Below are 20751 nucleotides of genomic sequence, written 5' to 3'. Positions count from 1 at the left end.
CAATTTTGCATTCGTCAGAGATGGTGTATAGTGCGTCAATGAAGACCAACTTAACCACTGTGACCATTAGTATGATATATTGTGGCATACTTCATTTTGCTATGCATTCAAAATGCATACTCGCTTACTTAGGTTATGTTGCTTAGTTCAAATATTTGAAGGTATGATAGAGGGTCATATTTGATGAAAAAATATCAATTATTATCACTTGATTATTATAACTTAAAAACTACACTACGTAGCGCTATAGAGACGATAGAGACGAGACGAGACGAGACGAATTGTTCGTCTCGTTTTCTGGAATAGGGCCCATCATTTCGCTTTCCCTATTTCGAACGTTTTGTCCATTTAATGTTCTAAGAGAAACAGATCGAACGAAATGCAAAAACAACTCGAACGAAATACAGAATGGAATTTTATCAAGTCGCTTCAAATATTTCGAATCGATCGAAATACAGAATTGGGATGTATATTAATCATTATATTAGTCTTCTAAGTTAGTTACTTTCAGAAGAAAAGTCGACTCCAATGAAACTCTAGCTGGGAGGTGCTATCCCATCATCCACAATAACCGGGTATTACAGAATCGATTCTGGGAATTTTCTCTCAGAATACTGGTGAAATGTGGAGTCACGAACACACATGTGATTGAAAACTTTGAAAAAATTCTTCATCTAAATATACAATCTCGGTTTATGAGAATTTATCACAACTATATTTCGTCAGATATTTGTTTTCAATCGTTTACTTCAGACCGTGCTCACTCCACCATCAGCAGTTCCTCAATCGAATACGATCTGTCGATGACAACAGTTTAGATTGGGTTTTCAGAGTTATTATTGATTGCTAGTGGTAAAAGTAGTGATATGATCATCATGAGATTTGGGAGTGTTTGGATTTGGAATAAGAAATCTTCTCATCTTACCTTCACTTCGGCCAACTTCGATGAGATTTAGCTATTCTTCCCTTGAGCATAAACATCAGAGATCTGTAAATAGAAACCGAAACTTTATCCTATTGCATCGAGGAAAATGTCGAATAAATTGCTACTAGACGTTGTCAGCATCCTTTTGGTCAAATATTGAATGTTTGTAATCGATCATAGATTTTCAGAAACATTCTATCATCATATGTTTTCACAATCATAGTGCATAATTCTATTGGAATCTCACCTGCATTGTTTGAACCCGGCTTTTTCCGATGCGTGTCATCTGTAGAGGAAAAAAAAGCTTATCAAAACATGACTTCTTTCCAACCACATCCGTATTTTGTTATATATTTTCAGTTGGCCGTTCTTAAAAACATAATCAGAGTGTGAATCACATGAGAAATAAAGAACATTCATCATTGATATTGCCGACTGAATTATTTAACAAAGTATTATTTACCTGTTTCATCTGTTCCGGAATCGATGTTAAATTACGGTCTGTATAAGGTAACACCTACCATTAGGGAAATGTAAAATTTAGTATTGAGAATAACTATATTTTACTAATATGAAAATATGTATCAAGTTTTCAGCTAGGGGTGAAAGACCAATTTCTTTGATAGTTTGAGTTATCATTCTGCATAAGTCAACTGAACTATGCATCATCATGTGAGTCGGAAAAGTTTTGAAGATAATCTTTGTTCTTACCTTCTATTCGGCCATTTACAGAAAACAACCATCCTCCCATTACCGTAGTCAACAAGGACCTGTAAATTTAAATTTAAATTAGTAAGAACTCAAGGAGCATGCATGTTTTGACAAAGCGGAATCCCCCAAGCACATTGATTTTAAAGTCCGTGTTAGGGAAATACAGCTCAGTGGGAACAAAAATATCCCCGACATACATGTATATTTGCAGAGCGGATTTTCACAGATACATCGATTTTGAAGTCTGTGTTGGGGAAACCGTAAATCGGGCCATCAAAACATGGCAGTATGGGCGTTTAAATAACGCTTGACATTTTACAGTTATTCAATTGTTTATCTCATGAAAAATAATATTTTTTTAACTGTGATAGACGCGTAGAAATATTTCCTATCAATTGATGCAAACATCTTTCCGATCTGTTAATAAATGTTCAAGTTTTTTTTGGCAGACTTATCTCACTTCTTAACTAGGCGAACCTAGCCAGAATTTTCACCTGCCCCCGGGCTTCTGAATGCCAAAGGTGGACTTAGCTCTGCGGAATGCACGTATCTGCATGCTCGTGCTGTTTCAGTCCTGGCCGAGAAATTGTCGGACAATCGCGCAGGTGCTAAGGATGACCGACTTTTGGATGCCGGCCAATTCCTTCTCCATGTTCAACACCTTTAGCGCTTTCAGAAGCGTCTTCGGGACGATTCCAGTTCCAGAGAGAACGACTGGAACAATTCTTGGGACCTCCCTTAGCCCCCACAGTTCCTTGAGCTCCACGGCCAATGGTCGGTACTTGCAGATTTTGCGACCGTGGGTCTCCTCCAGATTCTGGTTCAGTGGAATAGCGACATCGATGATGGTGACTTTGCGGTCGCTCTTGTCGTAAACCATTATATCTGGTTGGTTGTGGTGGATCGAGAGGTCGGTCAGAACAGTGCGATCCCAGTACAGCTTGAAACGGTCATTTTCCAGGACAGGTACAGGCAGGTACCGGTAGTTTGGTACGTTGTCTTCCAGTAGAGCACATTGGAGCGCCAGTTGTCGATGAACAATACGGGCCACGTTGTTGTGGCGCTCGGTGTAGGCTGCGTTGGCCAAAACGGGACAGCCTCCCATAATGTGCTCTATGTATTCACCTGGTTGATGACACATCCGGCAAATGTCATCAACGTCTTGATGCCAGACGTACCGCCTGCAGTTTCTCGTCGGCATTATCCTGTCCTGGATGGCTATCATGTCGGCTTCTACTACTGAAGAGAGTTCACCACGCGTTAGCCACAGATTAGATGCGGCCTTGTCGACGTGTGGCCGGTCCAGTTGATGGGGGTGGGCACCATGCACTGCCTTCTGCTTCCAAGCTGCAATCTTCTCCTCCACTGTCTGCAGATTGCAGTTTAGTTGGTACTCCGCTTGCGCCAAGTGCAGAGCGCTGTATCCTCTGTCAGCGGCGCAGACAGCCCGGTATAGCGCGTTTTGGTTGGCGCGTTCTGCGAAGTACTCGCGCAGTTGTCGTACCTGGGCCACACACAGTGCAGATATGTCGACTATTCCAAGTCCCCCTTCTTTGCGTGGCAGTGAAACTCTCTCCAGTGCCGATTGAGGATGGTGCATTCCGGCCTCTTTAAATGCTTTCCTCATCCTCCTCTCAAGGTCCTCTAGGTCAGTTTTGCTCCATTTGACTACACCAAAACTGAAGGTCAGCAGGGGAACCGCGAATGTGTTGATCGCGCGTACCTTGTTCCCCGCGTTGAGGAAAGTCCTGAGGACACAGTTCACTCGACTCAAGAACTTGTCTCGCAGCTCCGTCTTGATGTCGGAGTGGCGAATCCCGGTGAGCTGTCGGAATCCAAGGTATTTATAGGATTCGCCACGAACCATGTCTTGTATAAACTCGCCGTCATAGACCTCGTAGCCTCCGGATTCGGTAAGTTGTCCTTTCAGCAGGTGGACACAGCGGCACTTGTTGAGGCCGAACTCCATGCAGATGTCCCTGCTTATATCTTCGACAACCCGGATAGCTACACCTAGACGCTGACGTGAATCAGCGTAGACCTTGAGATCGTTCATGTAAAAGGTATGGGTCACTTCTTCGTTGGCGCCGTCCCCATACCTTAACTTATAGCCATGACCGTTCCTATTGAGCGTCCTACTGAGGGGGTTCAGTGCCAGACAAAACCAAAGCGGGCTGAAAGAGTCGTCTTGGAATATCCCCCTCTTTATCTGCAGCGTTCTAGACTGCAACACATTTTCCCCATCACTAAGGTGCAGAGACGTACTCCACTGCCTCATCGCATGCTGTAGGAACCTAACGACGACGGGATCAATTTTGTAGAGCTCCAATACCCGGACGAGAAACGATTGAGGTATGGAGTCATAAGCCTTCCTGTAATCGATGTAGGCCATGCTTAGGTTCCGCTGGTTATAAACCGCCTGGCCGACGATGGCTGCGTCGATGATGGCCTGGTCTTTGCAGCCATGCGTATTCTTCCTGCATCCTTTCTGCTCTTCTGCGATGATGTGATGTTGTTTGCAGTGAGCAGAAACTTTGGCGGTTATGATGCTGCTTAATATCTTGTACAGACTCGATAGGCACGTTATCGGTCTGTGCTTTGATGGGTTCAATGTGTTGCTGTCTTTCGGGAGGAGAAATGTGACGCCACGGGTGGCGAATTCAGGGAGGTTGTGTGGGTCACGTAGCACCTTGTTGAAGCACTCAGCTATCTTTTGATGTGCGACGGTCAGCTTCTTGCGCCAGAAGTTCTGAACACCATCGGGGCCCGGTGCTGCCCAGTTCCTCAGGTACCGCGAGGCTTCGCGGACATCGTTCTCTTCGACGATGATAGCTGGCATCTCTCCAATTTCACCACAACTCTCCTCCTCCCGTCTTAGCCACATTTGCCCTTCGCGATGTTGTACTGGGGTTTCCCAAATACCATCCCAGAAGTTCGTCACATCACTAATATCTGGCAAACCTTCGCGGTAGTCGGGCTTCTCGTCGCTAATGTGGTCGTAGAACGCTTATTCGTTATCTCTGAACATCCGATTTTGTTCCTGGCGCTTTGCAGAGTCAGAGTAACGTTTCAGCCGTTTAGTTAGGACGCTCAATTGCTGTACCAGTGTGTCGAGTTTTTCCGTCAGCTGGTAAGCTCCCAGCTGGCGAAGTTCAGTAGGCCGCACGATCACAGCAACTTGGCGACATAATTTCGCCGATCTGCTGCCTCTTTTGTACGCCATCAGTCTTCCAATTGCGGCGCGCTTGTTTAGGATCCGTTGCTCCAATCTCCTTCGCCATGGAGGCTCACGCCTTTCACGGAGATGTTGGAGCAGTCTGCCTCTTGGCCTAATACGGTATCCTAAACTTTTGGCGGTCGCCACAGCAGCGCAGTAAACTTTCAGTTGCAGCTCCTCCATGTTCTCAGCATCAACCAAGTGCAGCGGAAGAACGTGCTCGTTCATGAGCTTTACTGCACTTGTCAGCCTGCGGGAATGCTGCAACTTCGGGATCCTGGGGCGCGACAATGGGTCTGTGTCGCGGAACTGTGAGATCGCCTCGTCGTAGTGGAAGACCAGATCGCGTAGTAGTTGTTTATCTGGCTGTGGGTCTTCCGGCTCAGGGGGTTGTTGTACTGTGGTCTCCACTGGTGCTGATTCGCGTGCCCCACTTGCGAATGAATTGCTCAGCCGTACTGAACTTCGTCTCGACACATCGCTTGCTCTGTTGTTCCTGGAGCTTATTTCTCTCTGCACCTGCTGCTTGATCTCGTCGATTTGCGTTTAGGAGAGCATGTTGTTGCGTACTATCGCTCTACGCCTCGCTTTCATCGCGTTCTGATCAAGCCTCCCGACGAACTCTGAATACGCTTCCTCGAACATTGTTAGTATTCGAGGGCGACCGCTCATGTCCATCTCCAAAGCAGTGCAGATGTAATAGGCGCGGATCACGAATTCGTTCATTTCGTGTGTCCACATGATCCGGCGCCTAGTGGTATCCACGAGTGTGGACGACTGCTGTCTGGCAGTCACAACACGCCTCGTAGGCGCAGCGTTTCTTGGGTGATGTCGATGGCTGCTGTTTCCGTGTGGCGGTAGCTCTTCGGGTTGAACCCGGCTGGTGGCCCACTCTTGCACCTCGCCCTCCAGCCGCTGGCCGCTCGCTCTTACTCCCGTTCCAGGACCAGCTCCAGTTCGGGGACCCTCCTCGGGCGATCGCATTCTAAGTATTCTTCGTGAACGTAGCTCCATTTTCTGGGTGTATCTCCGGGAGACAGCGGGTTGGCAAGGCCTCCATGACCCGGGAGAGATATAGCGCTCTGACTCGCTCGCACCCCCTCACTTAGCCACTTTCGACACCCGTTCTCGGAGCCAAGACCAGGTGTGTGTTTCCAGTTCACGCCCGATCTAAAAATGGCGTCATATGATCTTCGTGGAGGCGTGAGATAACATTTGAGACCAACGGACAGGCTCCTACCCTAGTGTTGATCCCCATTTGAGAACCTTTTTTTTTTCTTTATTTTTGAGACTTTCAGCCTCCTGGGCTGGTTCGTCTCAGTAAAAACGGCCGAAACCATGCCGCAAAGTGCGCTTACTATCCATTTTACATGCACATACGGGCAAGCAATTAACAATAAAACAATAAAACAAAAACAGATTTCGTCACGACAATTTCTACGCATTTGAGCTTTTTTTTCCCCTGGTTTGACGAGGATGTCCGCTTGCCATGGCCCCAGGCCACAGATGGGGAATCCGCGCCACTCGAAGATGCCGACTGTTCTTGTTCCCCTTATCGCGAAGGGGAAGGAACAAGGATCTTCGATTTAATCACAAGTTTTTTGTTCAAATTTTAAAGTACAGATCGGCATCTTTCAAAAAACAGAGCAGTGCAGTAGTTTGTGAAGGATCGTCGCCAAGCACATCTCGAATGCTCCCGCTGATCCCGTGTGAGTTCCGGAGGTTCTCATACTTTGGGCAAATACATAGGATGTGTTCGACTGAATTGCGAACCTCGCACAAGTCACAAAGGGGATGAAAGGGTCCTCTGTTGAAGTTGTGTGACATGTTGCAGTGGCCGGTTCTTAACCTGGATAAGATTCGTTGCTCTCTCATCGTTTTGACGTCTTCGAATCTGGTGATGGATCCTTTGATTCTCCGGAGGAACAACGTCGCTTCAACGGACCATTTTTCCGCCCAAAAAGTTTTGATACCACCATGTGACCACTCTTTTGCGCCGAAAGTCGAAAACCTCGTTCGACAGCCCATTTACCGATAGCATTGGTAGCTGCCTGGATCTTGATGCGTGGTGCCTGTTATATATTAACCTTGTTCTGAATTGCCATACCTTTCAACAGTGCTAACCTTGACATTCTAGAAGCTTCTCTTCCCGCGCACGAACGTGCGTCAGTTTTAGTTTTTCACTCTCGCTATGAACAAATAAAATAGATTCCGTTTAAACTGTTGTGGATTTTTTCTACTCGGCCCGTCACAACAGTGCCCTGTGCGTGTTCCCCACCACTACCAAAAGGATGTCGTCCGCATACGTAAATACGCATACTCCCTTCGGTATAACCCGGAACAGGCTGTTCATCGCTATCAGGAAGAGGGTGACGGCTAAGACGGAACCTTGAGGTACACCAGTTTCTTCATGAAAGCGCCTGGAGCTGGTGTTCCCGACTTTTACCTCAAAGGTCCGGTTTGTCGCGAAGTTTTGAACAAAGTGCAGCAGGTTGCCGTCTACCCCCCAGTCAGCCAGTGTTTTAAGAACTAATGGAATCCAGGTTCGGTTGTACGCCTTCTCTAGATCCAGGGCTACCATCTCCAGATGCTGTCGATTTTCCCTTGGCCTCAGCTACCACCTCTCCAAGGGATGCGAAATACGTGTTTGTGCCCATCCCCGGTCGAAAGGCAAACTGTCGGCAGTCCAACTTCTTTTTTTCGGTCAGGTAGGTGACGAGCCGTCGGTTCGCCATCCTCTCTAGGGTCTTGGACGTACGGGAGGTCAAGGATATTGGCCGGTATCCTTTCACGGAGCAGATGTTCTGGCCGACTTTGGGGATGGGGATCACAATACTATGTCTCCATTCCGCTGGAAAGTCGTGCTTCAACCAGAGATCATTAAAAATGTCGAGGAGAGTGGTTTGACCTAACGGGGACAGCTGCTTGATCATCTTATAACCGATGTGATCGGGACCAGTGGACTCCCCTTTGGTAGAGCGCAGAGCGACGATGAGTTCTTCGACGGAGAAGGGTTTGTTGAACGGTTTTCCAACCCGATCATTCGGAACCACGAATCGATCGACTGAGTTCGTGTCCGCTTTTTGTTGTCGGATGAACTCGGAATCGTATCCCGAAATCGAGGACAGTTCAGCAAAATATTCCCCTAGCATGTTAAAATGTTCAAGTTATAAGCATTCGAAATACGGGTAGAGTTAGCACACAAATCCGCAGAACAAATGTATGAGTAAAAAGGAAGTTTTTCTAGTTCTCAAGAATATAAGCTTTTAGAGATTAGCGAATTGTAATGTATAGCATGAATTTCCGATTCGATTGGTATGCGAATCATGAGAATCAGAAGTCTTTCCAGTCTACCAAATAAAACATTTCAAAGAAACTCGTGTACTGGAATAGGATATTTTGCTCGTCTCGACAGTGACTGAAGCCGGGACGAGACGAGATGAATTGCTCGTCTCGGTTTTTGGAATAGGGCCCTTTAGACCTGTTCTCACTCCAGCGGGACGTCAGCGTGGTTTGGGCGGGGCGTGTGATGCTCACGATTAATCGTGTGTGCTCTTACCGATATGTTCACACCAGGCTGACGTGTCGTGAGCGTGGTTTTGGCGTGCAAACGAAAACATTTCACGCCGGCGATATTTGTACTTCTCCGCTTCTCTCTTGCATATGTTTGTTTGTAGTAGTGACAAAATTTTGATTTCGCGCGTTTTTTTTTATTTTTACGTTTTTCACCGTTCGATTTTTGTCCCGGATACGTCCAACGATGTTGGAATATTTAAAAATAAACCAATTTTCATTCTTTCATTTAACACTCCTATACTCGCGCATTGGTCTGTCAGACCGAGAAATCAATAATTCGTTCATTTCTCAGAAAATATCAACATTACGACTTTGCGATTCTCTCTAGTTTCGTTATTCGTCGTTCGTCATCGTTTAGCGTATCGCATGTGTTGATACAAAGAGGACGTGTGTCACTTTTTTAACACTTTCGGTCTGGCACACCGATGCGAGTATAGGAGTAACTTTTTTGGACAAGTGACTTTTTCATATTTTAGAATATTATTGAATGAAATGTATAAATTAATGTTAGTGGCGTGGAATATTTATTGAATATAATGCATAAGATTATTACCGGACTATTCTTATTTGATTTCAGTCCCTTTTGTAACTGTACTGAACGGATCCATATATTAACTATTCGTCGTTAGATTCATACGTTCAAAAGCAAAACATAAATATTTGACTTTCGTACAGTTATTCGCTAAATATAATGGTCATACATATACACACTTGTGAAAGAATTTCACTTGTGGAAGAATTGTAAACAGTAAACTATAAACTAATCGGAGGCTTATGGTAATTTTTAACAATTACAGTTTCGGGGATGTTTTTGACGTAGGACTACGTCTTTCGGGAACATATTGGGGTACAAATTAAAAATCGAAAATCGAGCACAACGTGAAAATTGTCCAATTTCAAACGCTTATTGCTCAGTCATTTCATGATGAATTGATGAAATTTTTGCATCAATCGATTTCGGCACTCCATAACAATTTTTGATATTCAAAAAAATAATATCTGTAGTGAAACTAACTATCGAACAATTGAAAAACCTCAACCCTTATCCTAACGGAAATACCTTCTTTTGATTGGTCAAAATAGACGACTCATGCGGCGTTTCCCTAACAGAGACATCAAAACCAAGCAGCCTGGGGGAAATCGGCATTGCAAATACCTGAAAGTAGAGGGAGCTTTTGCTCCCATTAAAAAATCCCTTCTCTAACAGAGACATCAAAATCAAGGTGCACGGGTGAACTCGACATTGCAAATATATGCAAGTCGGCGGCATTTTTATATTGCAAGTAAGGTGAGAGACACGATTAATTCAATAAATGAAATCCTAATTTGGAACTTTAATGTTGGTTGCTTCGTGAAATTTAATCCCCTTTATTCCGCGCGGCGAGTGACGTGAGATTGCAAAGTTTACTACTTAATTCTGGAAGCCACTTTACTTTTTAGCTCCTATTTGACGTTCGAGTCGATAACAAATGAGGACACGATTTCAAATCTCACCTGGTGACGGACTATAGTCACGCCATTCGCCTACGGGAATGCAGTCATTTGAGCCATCTCAAGTCATTCGCCGCGTAGAATAAGGGGGTATATCAATGAACGATCGTGTATTGTGAAAAAATTAGCACAAGTTTAGGTGTAAAATTGTATATGGTAGCAGTTGTGGTAAATATGACTTGATATATGAAACGATTTATTTTAATTTTCATAAATAAAAACCAAGGTGTGTTCCCGCTCGAGAATGGGTCATTCGGTTTAAGCTGTCTGTTTTGTTGTGTTCATTTTCACCCTAGGAAAGTTTATACGGCGAGATAAATTGGAAAAGTGAAGAAATAGTAGAAAAAGTGATTTCCCATATGTTCTATATATAGTATAGTATAGATGTTGTTAGTCCAATTAAAATTCGCATTGGTTTGAATAAACACTCAGAAAGTAAAAATTAAAAAACAAAATTGTCTTTTCCATTTCAAATATGTTTTCTGTATATTGAAGTAACATGTTTTTACTGATGAGAAAAATTGATAATTATTGGTAATAATTATATTTTACATTGGTGAGTTTTTTTCTTCATTTCATCCATACATAACACAGGAGGCATCTCGTCTAGGATCACAGAGGGCGGTTTTCATCATATCTCGTTCGGGATCTTTTATTTGATACGCACCATCCAAAGACTGTTTATCATACTTCTATCATCATCACTCGGTAAACAGTGGTGGAGAGAACAAACAATACCGAACAACCAAACAAAACGGTCCTTTTCAGGGCCACCAAATCATTATCGAAGAGTTTACCGATGTATTTTTTCCAACTCATCCAGAATCAAGAGATAGCTTAACGGAATCCTACGTCAACTATGCGGTCGTGTCTCGGACACAACCCTTCTGTGACTTTTTTTATAATGGACAAGAAAACATGAAAAAGAAAAGAAAGTTCCTCGAAATCCTTTTATATCATCTTTTTATGCCCCATCAAGAAAACAGAGACAAAGAATATTAGAAATATGCAAACTTTATATTCCAGAACCTTTATCATCTGGTAATTATCTAGAAGGTCGTTTATACATTCTTCTCTTCGATAAAAGACCCGAAAACACACAACAACTGCATGAAATGTAAAAAATATGTTTGTTCGAGCATACAGTTATGCTATGTTCTGATTCTTACTCCAATGAAACCACAATCGATTAATACGTTTTTATGTTATTTTATAGCTCTTTTTACTTCTATGAATTATATTGAGTTGGTTCCTTTTAATTAATAACAGTGAAAAATTCGAATTTAGTTATTTGTGTTGGAGTATCAAAAATTACTCTAGTGTAAGGAGACTGAATAAGATGACTATTAAAACATAATAAAGAGGAAGAAAACATATTTTTTAGAGTTTTTTCATTCAATCATACCCTCTTCTTCAAATAAATGCCAATAAAGCTTGAAAAATACACAATGGCAACATTACAGAGAAATTAAATTTTCGGTCTGTGACACCGTGCGCGAGTATACGTGTTATGATTTTGCACGCGAGTACAGGAGGGTTAAAAACACACATTGACAATTTGTATAAAACACACCACTGGCACAGCGCAATGTGAGTAAATTAAAATATCGTTGCGAGAAGTGAACACGCCCCGCTGACGTCTGCTCGTCTCGTTTTCTGGAATAGGGCCCTTTATTCATACTTTCGGTGAATTTATTCACTCGAAGTAGAACTGCATCCAACTTTAGTGATTTCTCACCAGTGAGAAATTCACCAGCGTTTACGTATGCCTGAATTTATTCTATACATTCTATACATATATACCTCAAAGAAGTGTATCATATATATCCTCACCCGTTTACCTCTATTTTCTGGTGAATACATCCTTCTATAGCTATAAATCCCCCTAATCGGCCTGATTCTACGCGGCGTGTGAGGTGAGATGACAATTGTCACATCACCATCACGCAACTCTCCTCACTCTATTCCTACAGTCGTTTCGGATGCCGTGAGAGGTTCATTTGATGTATGTGAGAGGATGAACAGCAAGTGACAAGGCGTTCATTCTGCTGGTTGCCAAATCTGATCAGAGATGCCACATTCGCACATGTGTTCACGAATTTGTAGACATTTAACTTTTATCATAACCTTTTATTCCTGCTGCAGGCTATTTAAAATAGTGACAAAACATTATTGATTCCATATGATAAACGAAGCTGGTCAGTATGTCAGACATTAGCACATATTTACAAATATTTCAGATTTTTATCGCATATATTTGAGAAAAAACATCTGGCATCCCAGAATTTTATTTGTTTCGCTCAGAGAGGTCAGATATTTGTTTTGCTGCAGTCAGTACCGTATCTATAGATCTGATTTAACCTGGCCTGTTGTTAGTGTATCAGGACATTCTGCCGAATTTGCAGGTATTTGATTTAGATTTGGTGAAACAGTTGATTGCATCCTGTAAAGTTTAGCATTTTTGTTTGTTTTGGTCGTAGTTGCTGCTGCTCTCTGCACTCTCAGTGTTAAATTGTTGCTCTGGCTCCGGCTCGGGCATATACCACGGCTTCTGAAATGGATATGCAGTTCGGTGACGATGACTCGCGGATAGATAGATGAAACACAAGACCCATATGATAGATATATTTTAGAGAAAATAAATAGATTTCATGAAATGAAAATAATTTCGGTGTGCTTATTCGTCCAATTGAGGAATAACAGACTCACTACCGCTTTCACAAAAAAAAAACTACTTGCAATTTGTCTTTCGTACTGTGAAAATTGAAGATAAATTGAATTTATTGATACATATAATACCATTACTATCGATTCTATACGACCCAAAAAAACACTTATTATTCCTCTTGCTTTTTTCATTTGTTTTCATGCACTGTCGACACCTCAAGACATGTCGACGATTGTCACCTAGAAATCCCAGTTCATGTGACAATCGTCACGTATATTTGAGAGCGGGAATAAAGTGAGAGTTCATTCAAGTGAGATTTCTCACGGCATACGCCTGGTGGAATCGCGTGACATAAGTGACAATTGTCATCTCACCTCACACGCCACGCAGAATAAGGCCGAATGTAAACCCGCCTTAAGAAATAAACATTTTTAATATTGGGGTATCAGTAAAATTTATTATTATCCAGAAACATACGAATGTGACATATGTTGCCATCTATTTTTTCTCCTGACCACTCCATAGAGTCCAATTTCTTCTGGAGACAAAATCGCAAGAATGATGCCGTAAAACTGGGTTCAACATGAGCGAATGAAAAATGTTTTGACAGCCGTTAGATTGGAACTAAACAAAAACGAATTATCTGTAATTCCTCGTCAGTTTCGTCCTTTGCTAGCATTTTCTTGTAGGTTTTTCCGACAAATCGCTTGACATCCAATGCGAGCGATGATGAATCGGATAGTTGCGGATGAGTTTGTTGTCCCATGTGTCGTCCACCGATTCTTGGTTGTGCTTGGATCCTCTTGACTTCGAGGTGCGCAGATGATTCGCCGGAAAACATTTCACATATACCAACGAATAGTTATTTTGAGATGAGCAGCGAGCTGGCTTCCAGCGAAGAGATATTTTCAACGCAGAGGTGCCGTGACTTCCGAGAACTTCCTTCAGCAACTTATGAGCAATCTCCACTGGTGTGGATGATATTTGATAACTCGACATCTAGAAATACATAAAGAGAAAAATCGATTTGAAGTCTGATTAAGGGTTTCACTTGCAATAATTAATACATCTGAAACAGATTTCGTCAGATAGGGGTGAAAGACCAATTTCGTTGCATTAGAAATGCAAAATTTGTAGTTTTCATTCAATAGTTTTGTCAAATGAACTATGCGTCATCAGGAAAGATAGTGATTAACAATGTCGGATTTTCTCGGAAAGGAAACGTACCTGAGTGCGAACATTTTTCGGGTGTTGAGGCCAGACATCAGAGCATCTATCAATGAAGGAATTTGAAATTTAGTGATGGGATAAATAAGATTATTTCAATATAGGAATGATATTAGTTTTCAGCTAGGGGTGAAAGACCAATTTCATTGATAGTTTGAGTTATCATTCTGCATTAGTCAACTGAACTATGCATCATCATGAGATTTGGGAGTGTTTGGATTTGGAATAAGAAATCTTCTCATCTTACCTTCGCTTCGGCCAACTTCGATTAGATTCAGCTATTCTTCCCTTGAGCATAAACATTAGAGATCTGTAAATAGAAACCGAAACTTTATCCTATTGCATCGAGGAAAATGTCGGATAAAATGCTACTAGACGTTGTCAGCATCCTTTTGGTCAAATATTGAATGTTTGTAATCGATCATAGATTTTCAGAAACATTCTATCATCATATGTTTTCACAATCATAGTGCATAATTCTATTGGAATCTCACCTGCATTGTTTGAACCCGGCTTTTTCCGATGCGTGTCATCTGGAGAGGGAAAAAAAAGCTTATCAAAACATGACTTCTTTCCAACCACATCCGTATTTTGTTATATATTTTCAGTTGGCCGTTCTTATAAACATAATCAGAGTGTGAATCTCATGAGAAATAAAGAACATTCATCATTGATATTGCCGACTGAATTATTTAACAAAGTATGATTTACCTGTTTCATCTGTTCCCGTTGTGTGAGTGTCTACCAATCGACCCTAACGTTTCCGGAATCGATGTTAAATTACGGTCTGTATAAGGTAACACCTATCATTAGGGAAATGTAAAATTTAGTATTGAGAATAACTATATTTCACTAATATGAAAATATCAAGTTTTCAGCTAGGGGTGAAAGACCAATTTCTTTGATAGTTTGAGTTATCATTCTGCATAAGTCAACTGAACTATGCATCATCATGTGAGTCGGAAAAGTTTTGAAGATAATCTTTGTTCTTACCTTCTATTCGGCCATTTACAGAAAACAACCATCCTCCCATTACCGTAGTCAACAAGGACCTGTAAATTTAAATTTAAATTAGTAAGAACTCAAGGAGAAATATGACATAAAAAAACCAGTGGAAATATTCAGTATCCTTTTGGTCAAATGTTAAATGTGTGTAATCGATCAATGATTTTCAGAAACATTTTATCATCATCATTAATTATATCATAGTGCAATGCAATAATAATTAACATACCTCAATTTTCAATTGTTCCACAATCAATCCATTACCAATGTCTGGAAAAGAAAACAATGTTATCTAAATGCGGCTATTTCTTCGGTAAAAAACATTATCTTTATAAGCAAATTCAGTTGGCCGTTCTTATAAACATAATCAAAGTTTAAGTCATTCGAAAAAGAACATTCATCATTGAAATTGTTGTCTAAATTATTAAACACGTTATTTACCTGCCTCATCCGGAAGGTTTCCTGAACTTTCCCTGCACAAATATCCTTGGAACATCGATGTTTTCCTTTGGATTTATCGTTCTCCGGTGAATGTAACTGTTCACGATAGTTTCAAAACCAGCTGCTTCGAAAAGACTACTCACTTCATCCTCCGTGAAATAGTAGCTCCTAGTTCCGTCCTGCCGCATGTAGAAATTTTCCGCTATCTTGTGCCCCGGTTTGAATCTCAACTGTGCCATATCGTACAATCCATAATCTCGGAAGAGTACAGTTCCGCCGGGTCTCATCAGCCGGAAGATGTTTTTGATAACCAACGAAAATTTATCCGGGTGTATAGCGGACAAAACGAAAATGAGCGTTGCTATATCGAGACTGCAGTCTCCAAGCACACCAAATACTTCCTCAGTGGTAATGTCACAGTTAAAGGCCTTCATGTACCGCTCATCGTATAGGTTATGTTGCTTCACCAACTCAACCGCGTGTGTCGATAAATCGCACGCATATATGAAATAATCCCGATGACCATCTTCTATCAAAGGGAAAATCAAATTACCAACACCACATCCAATCTCAAGTAGTGTTTTAACGCTATCTGCAGGCGTTTCGGAACTTTCCGGAAGCAATTCAACAAATTCACGTGTCGTCCAGTGACGGTCTTTGAAAAATCGCGTTTCGTTGCGCTTGTAAAACAGATCCCAATGCTTACGTGCTTCCGACTCAAGCTTACGGGCTTGAAAATCGCTCACCATCCGTTTGTTCTGCTCTGTGAGGCGAAGTTTTTCCTCTTCGGTTAAAATTTTGGTTCTACTCGTTGCAATATCACCAAGATTGAAGGCGTTACGTTGGGGTTCCATCTTGCAGTGATAAGCTGAAACTGATCAAATTTTTTTTCGGCTCAACATTTCGGATGTTGGATGGCGCGGCGGAGCTCACAATCGAACGCGATAACGGACGAGATGGAAATGAACGATCGAAATAATAATTTCTAGGAAAGAGACTTGGCGTTGATTCTCAATTGGGAGTTTCGTTACAGCGGTACTGTTATTTTGACATTTTACTGAAATGCGGATACAGTCAAGGTGAGTGGAATAAAGGTGTGACCGTGTCGTCAATAAGTGCGCGAGGGAAAACGGTATAAATATACAGAGGACTGTGGAAAGGGATTTGACTGCAAATAGAGATGTCTGAATTTTTCGTTTATTCAATTGTCGATTAATCGTGGGGTCATTTTTAAATATTCGATTCATTCGAACAATTGTTTTTCGGTATTCGATTAACCGAGCGAATATTTATTTAAAAGAACAGACATATTTATAATAAAAAAGTATGATGTCATAATTTAAAAAGTTACATTAAATATAATTTTGGAATAAACATGGTGCAGAATAATTGTTTTTGAATGAAATGGTATTTTAGTATATTGATAAATTTACCATTTCATGATTTTTTGAGGACGATTGAAAAAAAAGCACACCATGAGAATGATGCACAATATTATTATTGTACCAACATAATTTTTTTTCTGTTCAAAATTACCTGTTCTGTGAATGTTGTTGAAATAGATTATTTGTTTGAATATTTCTGCTTGGTCCTTATAGCTACTAGTTCCAAAAAGGCACATTTATAGAATCAGTGACCACTAGTATGGTATATTTTCCTCGGCACTCTGAATTTGAATACTACTATTTTAGAACGGGAGCTGAGACCACCCTCTTTAAGTCCGCATTTTACTCCTGCAGACCCTGAATTCTTCTCCCCAGTCTCCTCCACCACCAGGCAATCATTTTTATGCTTCAACTACAGGAGTAACTTTTTTGGACAAGTGACTTTTTTTTCCTATTTTAGAATATTGTTCAATGAAATGTATTAATTAATGTCAGTGGCGTGGAATATTTATTGAATATAATGCATAATATCATTTTCGGACTATTCTTATTTGATTTTAGTCCTTTTCTTACCGGATTGAACGGATTCATATATTATTCGTCGATATATTCGTCGTTAGATTCATACGTGCAAAAGTAAAGTACAAATGTTTGACATTCGTATAGTTGTTTACTAAATATAATGGTTACGCATATACACACTTGTGAAATAACTGCTCTTGCGGAAGAATTGTATACTATAAACTATAGAGTTGGGGAAAAAGAAATGTCGTATTTCTGATCGAAATTTGACGTTTTATTTAACATACTTAAAATTATCCAATTTAAGTCAAATATGCACTGTTTTGTTCGCAAACTTGTTGCCATTTAGAAGGCAACTTCATAATGCCCCCTTATAAAACCCTCCCTCCTTATTTGCAAAAAACTCTTTTGAGGCCACCTTAGTATCACCAAGAGCGTTATGCATGGACCGGAAGAGATGATAATCACTTGGAGCAAAGTTCGGACTATACGGTATGTGCAATAGGACATCCCATCCGAGCTCCCGTAGCTTCTGGCGGGTCATCAAAGATGTGTGAGGCCGAGTGTTGTCCTGGTGGAAAACAACACCATTCTTTATTGATCATTTCTGGTCGCTTCTGGTCAATCGCCTGCTTCAAACGGTCAAGCTACTCACAGTAGAGAACCGAGTTGAGGGTCTGGCCATAGTTAAGCAGCTCACAGTGGATGATTCCCTTCCAATCCCACCAAACACACAGCAAAACCTTCCTGGCCGTCAATCCGGGCTTGGCGATGGTTTGGGCCGGCTCAACGCGCTTCGACCACTTTTTTCGCTATAGGTTGTCGTACGTGATCCACTTTTCATCACCAGTCACCATCTTTTTCAAAAATGGGTCGAGTTCGTTCCGTTTCAGCAGTGTATCTCAAGTGTTGATTCGGTCTAATAGATTTTTTTGCGTCAACTTGTGTGGCATCCATACATCCAGCTTTTTTGGAATCACATCTTCTGCAAATGGTTCCAAACGGTTTTATGGTCTATACCCAGTTCCTGGCCAATCGAGTGAGTGCTCACATGCCGATCTACTTGGATGATTTCACCGATTTTATCGGTTTCTACGACGATTGGCCTACCAGCACGGGGTGTATCTTCGACAGCCACTACACCAGAACGAAATCGATCAAACCAACGCTGTGCTGTGCGAATCGTTACAGTGTCGGGTCCATAAACTACATGATTTTTTTTCGGCCGCCTTCGTTGCAGTTTTACCTCGCATGTAGCAAAAACGTAAAATATGGCGAATTTCTTGCTTGGTGGACTCCATCTTTGACGCGCTATAACTTGAGACTGAAAAGGACAATCACAACACTGTCGAAACGACACTTGTAGCACAGATTATCGTCTTTAAATAGCCGTATAGTATAACCCGATGCGATAAGTACAACACAAGATATGTTCAAGTGTTGCCATATATTGACAATATACGACATTTATTTTTCCTCAACCCAATATAAATTAATCGGTGGCTTATGGTTATTTTTACAGTTACAGCTTCGGGTTTTTTTCTATAATATATGAGCTGAACAATATCGACGATAAAACAAGTCACAGGAAGTTCCTAGAAATCCTTTTATATCATCTTTTTATGCCCCATCAAAAACAGGCATTAAGTTTTTGTTAACCAAGAACACAGAAACAAAGAATATTAGATATAGAAAAACTTGAAATTCCAGAACCCTTATAATCTGGTAACTATCTAGAAGGTCGTTATACATCATTCTCTTCAAAAAAGACCCAAAACCATGCTACAACTGTATGAAATGTAAAAAATATGTTTGTCTCGAGCATGCAGTTATGTTTTGCATTCTGATTCTTTTACTAATGAAATCTAAGTCGATGAATACGTTTTATGTTATTTCATAGCTCTTTATACTTTCATGAATTATATTCAGTTGCTTACTTTCAATAAATAACAGGAAAAAAGTCGAATTTCGTTATTTGTGTTGGAGTATCAAAAATTACTATGTTTTGAAGAGGCTGAATTAGATGACTATTAAAACTGAATGATGATAAAGAAAACATATGTTCTGGACATTTTTCATTCAATTATACCGTCTTCTTCAAAGAAATACCAATAAAGCTAAAAAAAATACAATAGCAATATTACAGATAAGTTCAACTTTCGGTCTGTGACACCGTGTGCAAGTATATGTGTTATGATTTCGCACGCGTGTACAGTAGGCTTAAACAAATTTTGCACTGTATTTTTTGAAAAAATGGTTTTAGTTTTCATTTATCGCGATTACTTTGATAATTTATCGATGTATTCATATTTTGATTTTTCATTATTCGATATAAAATTACTCGAATCAAATTGCAGATATTCGATTATTTGAATCAATCGAACGAATAACCGACGTCTCTAACTGCAAAACGCGGGAAAAATATTCCCAGTTCCAAACATAATCGAGCAGTCATTGGCCCGATGTCGACCGAAACGAAGTAATATGCTACAAAAGTGCTGGAATCTACCTCCGCCTTACCCCCCGCAGACAGCACTGTCTATAGTTGAACTATAATTGTATGCAATTTTTTGGTACTGAGTGAAACGGCATCACTGTAGAGATTGCTTTTTCTCTTTCTCTCTAAATTGTCATTCAAAACATAACAGAGAATGACTCGAGAACTAAATTTTTTAAGTAAGGATAATTTTGATATTTAATTATAAAATATAAATGATGTTTCCTTGATTAATTTCAGTAACAAATTCAACAACGCGGAGACAAAATACAGGCGAATTTCTAGTGAACGCAGCTAGTCTTTGTTGCTATATCGCGTCAATGGAAGGAAAGCAGCAGCAACAGCAGAAATGAATAAATAAAAATGAAAGAATAGCGGTGATCTGAATGGAATGAAAACGGAGTTTGCAGCTTCGGTAAAGTATTGTTTTTGGGATCAGACCAAAGCGCTCATCTCAACATAATCACCAACAACAACTTCAACACGAACGTAACCAAATTGAATACCCGTAGGTATGACTGGTTTTAATTTTTACTTATGATCTGAATTTTGATCTCTTAATTTCATTTCAGAATAAAAAACTCATCCATCTCAACAGTCATGATTGCCCACGAAGTTAGGTGTGTCTGCTAGAGGGTACGAAAGGGACAAAAATAATTGAGCCGACTGCGATTCCGATGAAGAAATTTGTAGCTGACGGGAGTTTACTGATGACTGTATAATCGCTGCGAATAGTATACATCAACAGTGCACAATTGTATAAATTTATTATAAATAAATATTTGTAAACAACTAATTTTTTTGTTTTTTTTTTGCTTAACATTAAACTTTTTGAAAACACACAGCCATAAAAACTGTTGAGCAGTACCGCAATCGGTCGACGCGGTGCCAGATTGGCACAGGTTTGGCTCGAAATTGGTTGTCGAATACGAAGGGTAGGTCGACAAAATCGTTGCAAAATGGCACGATATCGGTATCGTTGTCGACACCGTTTGTTGGGACCAATTCGACACAACAATGTAGAGTGGGTTTCCATCACCAACCGACACCGAGAGTCGATTTAAGTTCGCTACACATACAGCGTCA

At 40.8% G+C, this 20751-nt stretch overlaps 1 protein-coding gene, 1 long non-coding RNA gene and 3 other non-coding genes across 7 annotated transcripts; 1 reads left to right on the top strand and 4 right to left on the bottom strand.

The window, feature by feature from the left end:
- Positions 1–956: 956 nt before the first annotated feature.
- LOC129779330 (tRNA N(3)-methylcytidine methyltransferase METTL6) lies at positions 957–16298 on the bottom strand. 2 transcript variants are annotated; one of them, XM_055786750.1, is made up of 8 exons: positions 15262–16298; positions 15050–15090; positions 14809–14867; positions 14527–14618; positions 14310–14348; positions 14063–14125; positions 13816–13861; positions 13017–13587 (listed from the first exon to the last, which is right to left on the bottom strand). In XM_055786750.1, exon 1 carries the CDS (start codon positions 16113–16115, stop codon positions 15267–15269), a length of 849 nt encoding a protein of 282 aa, XP_055642725.1. In that variant the 5' UTR covers positions 16116–16298; the 3' UTR covers positions 13017–13587; positions 13816–13861; positions 14063–14125; positions 14310–14348; positions 14527–14618; positions 14809–14867; positions 15050–15090; positions 15262–15266. The 2 variants fall into 2 exon arrangements, with proteins under 2 accessions (XP_055642726.1, XP_055642725.1); XM_055786751.1 differs by lacking the exons at positions 13017–13587; positions 13816–13861; positions 14063–14125; positions 14310–14348 and adding exons at positions 957–988; positions 1173–1211.
- LOC129781053 (small nucleolar RNA snR60/Z15/Z230/Z193/J17) lies at positions 1510–1606 on the bottom strand. Its single transcript, XR_008744083.1, has one exon. It is a non-coding gene; the product is annotated as a small nucleolar RNA snR60/Z15/Z230/Z193/J17 (small nucleolar RNA).
- Positions 13927–14023, bottom strand: LOC129781051 (small nucleolar RNA snR60/Z15/Z230/Z193/J17). Its single transcript, XR_008744081.1, has one exon. It is a non-coding gene; the product is annotated as a small nucleolar RNA snR60/Z15/Z230/Z193/J17 (small nucleolar RNA).
- Positions 14682–14778, bottom strand: LOC129781052 (small nucleolar RNA snR60/Z15/Z230/Z193/J17). Its single transcript, XR_008744082.1, has one exon. It is a non-coding gene; the product is annotated as a small nucleolar RNA snR60/Z15/Z230/Z193/J17 (small nucleolar RNA).
- Positions 15962–20406, top strand: LOC129779343 (uncharacterized). Of its 2 annotated transcripts, none has more exons than XR_008743627.1 (3): positions 15962–16340; positions 19906–20177; positions 20238–20406. It is a non-coding gene; the product is annotated as an uncharacterized LOC129779343 (long non-coding RNA). The 2 variants fall into 2 exon arrangements; XR_008743628.1 differs by lacking the exon at positions 15962–16340 and adding an exon at positions 19804–19844.
- Positions 20407–20751: the final 345 nt, after the last annotated feature.

This window comes from Toxorhynchites rutilus, chromosome 3, assembly GCF_029784135.1.
Source record: "Toxorhynchites rutilus septentrionalis strain SRP chromosome 3, ASM2978413v1, whole genome shotgun sequence".
Lineage (NCBI taxonomy): Eukaryota > Metazoa > Arthropoda > Insecta > Diptera > Culicidae > Toxorhynchites > Toxorhynchites rutilus.
This window is presented reverse-complemented; position numbering and strand designations above follow the sequence as displayed.